General features: G+C 62.7%; 1 protein-coding gene across 3 annotated transcripts in view; it reads right to left on the bottom strand.

Moving 5' to 3' along the window:
* LOC109317367 (PH and SEC7 domain-containing protein 4-like) overlaps positions 1 to 4,305 on the bottom strand; it is a 9,586-nt gene that overhangs the window by 2,449 nt on the left and 2,832 nt on the right. For all 3 annotated transcript variants that reach the window (XM_019545999.1, XM_019545997.1, XM_019546000.1), the window contains 8 exons: positions 3,658 to 3,789; positions 3,348 to 3,428; positions 3,103 to 3,215; positions 2,792 to 2,850; positions 2,248 to 2,340; positions 1,888 to 1,931; positions 939 to 1,084; positions 221 to 291 (listed from right to left, as the gene is read on the bottom strand). In XM_019545999.1, coding sequence (XP_019401544.1) covers positions 221 to 291; positions 939 to 1,084; positions 1,888 to 1,931; positions 2,248 to 2,340; positions 2,792 to 2,850; positions 3,103 to 3,215; positions 3,348 to 3,428; positions 3,658 to 3,789 — 739 coding nt within the window. The remainder of the gene's footprint in view (positions 1 to 220; positions 292 to 938; positions 1,085 to 1,887; positions 1,932 to 2,247; positions 2,341 to 2,791; positions 2,851 to 3,102; positions 3,216 to 3,347; positions 3,429 to 3,657; positions 3,790 to 4,305) is intronic.

Raw genomic sequence — 4,305 nt, 5'->3', positions numbered from 1 at the left:
CCAGGCCTGTAGTCCCACCCCCACTGAAAGACCTGCCACCCCCAGATGTAAGGCCCTGCCTCCGTGCCCACAGTTGTGCTCCTCCCACATCAGGCCCTGCCTCCAGGCTCAAGACCTCCCCCTAATGCGCACAGTCTTGCACCCAAAGTTCTGCCTGTACCCCAGGCTCCTGCCTGAGGCTCCACCCCCAGACTCTGCCCCTCAAGCCCCACCCCTTCACCTTGAGAAAGTACAGCTGGTTGCCCTTGAGGATGGTGTAGAAGGTTTTCCAGCCCCGCCTGCCCCACGGTGCTGCAAAGGAAAGGCCATGGCTCAAGCCCACGCAGCAGGAAGGCCTACCCTGGTGTAGCTACCTGAGAGCTGGGGAGGGGTCTCCAGGACAAGGCGGGGAGTCTGCATGCCTGGGGCGTGGCCAGTCTCAGGTGTCAAGGCCACAGGGTGTGTGGCTTTGTGGGATCTCGGCCTAGCCAAGGCCTATGGGCATGGCTTTAAGGCCTATGAGCCGTGGCCAAGCCCTGCACATAGGACTGTGTAGTATATGAGCATGGCCAAGGCCTGTGGGGTGTGGCCTAGTGGTATCTGGGCATGGCCAAGGCCTATGGGCATGGCTTCATGGCCCATGAGTGTGGCCAAGACCTGTGAGTGTGACCAAGGCCAGACGGTGTAACCTAGTATCTGCACACGGCTTCATGGCCTGTGGGTGCAACCACGACATTTGGGCATGGCTGGCGGTATCTGCGTGTGGCCAAGGCAAATGCGTGTGTGGGTCCATGACATACAGATGTAGCCAAGGCCTGTGGGCGTGGCCTAGCAGTATCTGGGCGTGGCCCCATGGCATAGGGCTGTAGCAATGCAGTGTGGGCAGGGCCTGGGTGGGGGTAGGCGGGGTCCCACAGCATGGGCCTGGCCACAGCAGGAGTGTAGCAGGGTGGACTCACTCCTCCGGCCATCGGCCTCAGCATGCAGCTTGCGGGCCAGCAGCCCCTGGCAGTAGGTGGGGGCATCAGGGGCGGGCACTGGGCTGGCAAGGGCATCGCTGTGCTCAGGGTTCAGCCCCCCAGCACCCTCCGGCTCCTCCTCATCTCTGTGGGGACACAGCATTCATGTTACCTCCCCCACCACTACAGTAGTATGGACCATGCTTCCCCCCTGACAAGATGAAACATGCCATCACCTACTCCCTTCCAGGGTCAGAATGGTATGGCCCAGCCTCCCTCCACAAGCACAATGGAACAGGTCATCACCTCCCCCTGTCCCAGACAGGCTCAGAATGGTATGGCCCATGCCCACCGACCCTGCACAGAGTGGGACGGGCTTCCACCTCCACCTGCCCTAGGGTCAGAATGGTATGGCCCAGCCTCCCCTCCACAATGGAACGGGCCATCATTTCTCCCTGCCCCGGGTCAGAATGGTGTGGCCCATGCCCCCAACTCCCCCCCCCCATATAATGAAACAGGTCGTTGCCTCACCTACCATGCCCAGGGTCAAAGTGGGCAGGACTCTGATCCCCCGCCCCCAGTAAGAGTGGAAAACGCTGGGGTTCTAGGTAGAATAGAAGGGTCCACCGTGCCCCCCTATCTTGAGAATGGAGTAGGCCATGAGCCCCGCCCCCACCCTTTTGCCGGCCGAGGACCCAACCAACCGTTGGGTCAGAATGGGAAGGACCACTAGCACCCTCGTCTGTGAGAGTGGACTGGTCTGTGTCCACCCCCCTGGCTAAGATGGAACAGGCCTTAGTTTCTCCCTTCCTCCCGCCCCCCATCCAGCAAAAGGCATGACACCACTCCCCTCCCTTGGCCGGAATGGACTGGTCTGTGGCCTTAGGTCTGCTCTAGCCAGGCTGCCAGGGTTTGAACCATTGAACTGAGGGAGGGGGGATGGACTTACACTGCCCACTCGAGCTTCTGGTTGCGGATGGAGTGGTACAGGGCCTGCGGGCAGAGTGATGGTTCAAGGGGCCACGCCAGGCCGCGTCAAACCACAGCGGGACATGTCAAGCCATGCTGAGACATGTCAAACCACACTAAGCCACACCAGAACATGCCAAGCCATGTCAGGACATGCCACACCACCTCGGGATATGCTGAGCCACTCCAGGACACGCCAAGCCACACTGGGATATGCCAAGCCACACTTAGCCACGCCAGGACACATCAAGCCAGGCCATGCTTGGACATGCCAAGCCACGCTGGGGGCAGACACGGATGGATCGCATCCCGTGCACCAGCCCTCCCTGGAACTCAGTACCTTGAGCTGCTCCTTGGGAAAGTTCTGCCTGTTGTCCATCAGCCCGTCCAGGTTGGCCACGAACTGGTTGCAGGTCATGCTCCGGCCCAGGTTCTGCAGTCACCGCAAGGGGGTGACACACATGGGACACAACACTGGTGAGTGTGTTGTGTGTGGGGGGGAGCCACCCTCCCACTCTTTCCTCTCCACCCTGGGGCCCATGCTTGGTGGGGGGCTGGCTGCCAGAGGAACAGGGGGGGCTGCAGGTCAAGGGTGAGGGGCACCAGCGGGGCAAGAGCTGCAGATCGAGACTGAGGAACACTGGCAGGGCTGGGGGCAGGGGCTGCAGATCAGGACTGAGGGGCACTGGAAGAGCTGGGGGAATGGGGTTGTGGGTCAGGAGTGAGGGGTACCAGCAGGGCTGGGGGAGCAGGTGGGTGCAAGGGGATCTTGGTCCTTGGATCCCACCCATGGGTGGGGGGAGCTGCCCAGTGGCTGCATGAGACCTCCTCCTCCCTGCAGCAGCTTCCAGGCCCCCTCGCCAGAACCCATCTCCCGCCCTTACCGGTCCATGGAGGTCCGTGTTGAGCAGCATGAGAGCACAGGTCAGCGTGTGCACAGCATCTGGGGGCACAGGGGGGGATCCAGCAAGGGTAGTGATGGGGGGAGCCTTCTTCTCCTTCCCCACTACTGGTCAGGGGTGAGGGGCAGAAGCAGGGTGGGGGGCATCAGGGGCTGCAGGTCGGGGTGAGGGGCACCAGGGAGGCTAAGTGGGGAAGCAGGGGCAGCGGGTTGAGAGTGAGGGGCACCAGCAGGGCTTAGCTGGTAGGGGGCTGCGGGTCAGGAGTGAGGGGCCCCAGGAGGATGGAGGGCTACCTGGCGAGGGGAAGCCATGGGGGTTGGCCTGGTGGAAATGGCTGGAGAAATGCCGCAGGATTCGCTCCCGCTCCTGTGTCTCGCCTGTCAGCACAAAGGCGCTGAGGAATGTCCTGTGGGGTTAGACATAGGATGACCTCCAGACCCCCTCATCCCCCTTTCCCCCCACTCGGGGATCCTAGGCAGCTTCCCCCACCGCCTAGCCCTGCCCCCCTGGCTGTGAGGGGGGATGAGCCGGTGCCTACCTGAGCGCCTGGTCCAGGCTCTGCCCTGAGAAGTTGAAGAAGGCCACGTACTCCTCGGCCACGGCCTGGCTGAACGCGGTGCTATGGCAAACAGCAGGGGGTGTCGTGGGGCTAGGGGCAGCTCCGGGTTCCCCGGGGCGCAGTTCTCGGTTGTGGGGGACAATTCTAAGTTGCCCCGGGGAGCAGTTGTGGCTGGGGAGGAAGTTCCCAGCTGGGGGGGCAGTTCCCAGCCCTCCAGGAGGGTGATTCCTGGCTGGTAGGGGGCAGTCACAGCTGAGGGGGCAGGTTTCGTGGGGGGGAGGGTCCTTACTTCTTCCGCAGGTATGAGGCCACCTGGGACCTCTTGAATCCGTCCAGGTGATAGAGCCGAGCCGCCAGGCTCCTTGCTGCTGCCCGCGCCTCTGTCATTCCCAGTGCCTCCCCGTTGGCCACCGCGGTACCCCTAGGGGGCAACAGTCCTGCTACTACTACTATTGTGGGCCACAGGGAGCCTCTCCCTTTCCAGTCCCTTAGAGCCAGGGGGCTGCAGGTCGGGAGTGTGGGGCATTGGCGAGGTTGGAGAGGGCAGGGGTCTGCAAATCAGGAGGGAGGGGCACCAGCAGGATCAAGGGTGGCAGGGGTCTGTAGTTTGGGAGTGATGGGCATGGGGAGGTGGGGTGGGGGAGAAGGATTGCAGGTCAGGAGTGAAGGGCACCAGCAGAAGTGGTGGGGGTCAGGGGGCTGTAGGTCAGGAGTGAGGGGTACCAGGGTGGGCAGGGGGCTGCAGGTTGGGAGTGATGGGGATCGAGGGGCACAGTGCTGTAGATCAGGAGTGAGGGGCACCGGGGGGGCAGGGGACTGCGGGTTGAGAGTGATGGGCACTGGCAGGGCACATACAGCTCCCAGCAGTGCGGCAGCCAGGTACTTCCTCTGTTCCCAGGCTGTATTTTGGGGTGGGGGAGGGAGATAGGCTGTGGTC

Source organism: Crocodylus porosus, unplaced genomic scaffold (assembly GCF_001723895.1).
Source record: "Crocodylus porosus isolate Cpor-Errol unplaced genomic scaffold, CroPor_comp1, whole genome shotgun sequence".
NCBI classification, from domain to species: Eukaryota; Metazoa; Chordata; order Crocodylia; family Crocodylidae; genus Crocodylus; species Crocodylus porosus.
The sequence above is the reverse complement of the archived record's forward strand: the minus strand, read 5'-3'. Positions and strand labels throughout refer to the sequence as shown.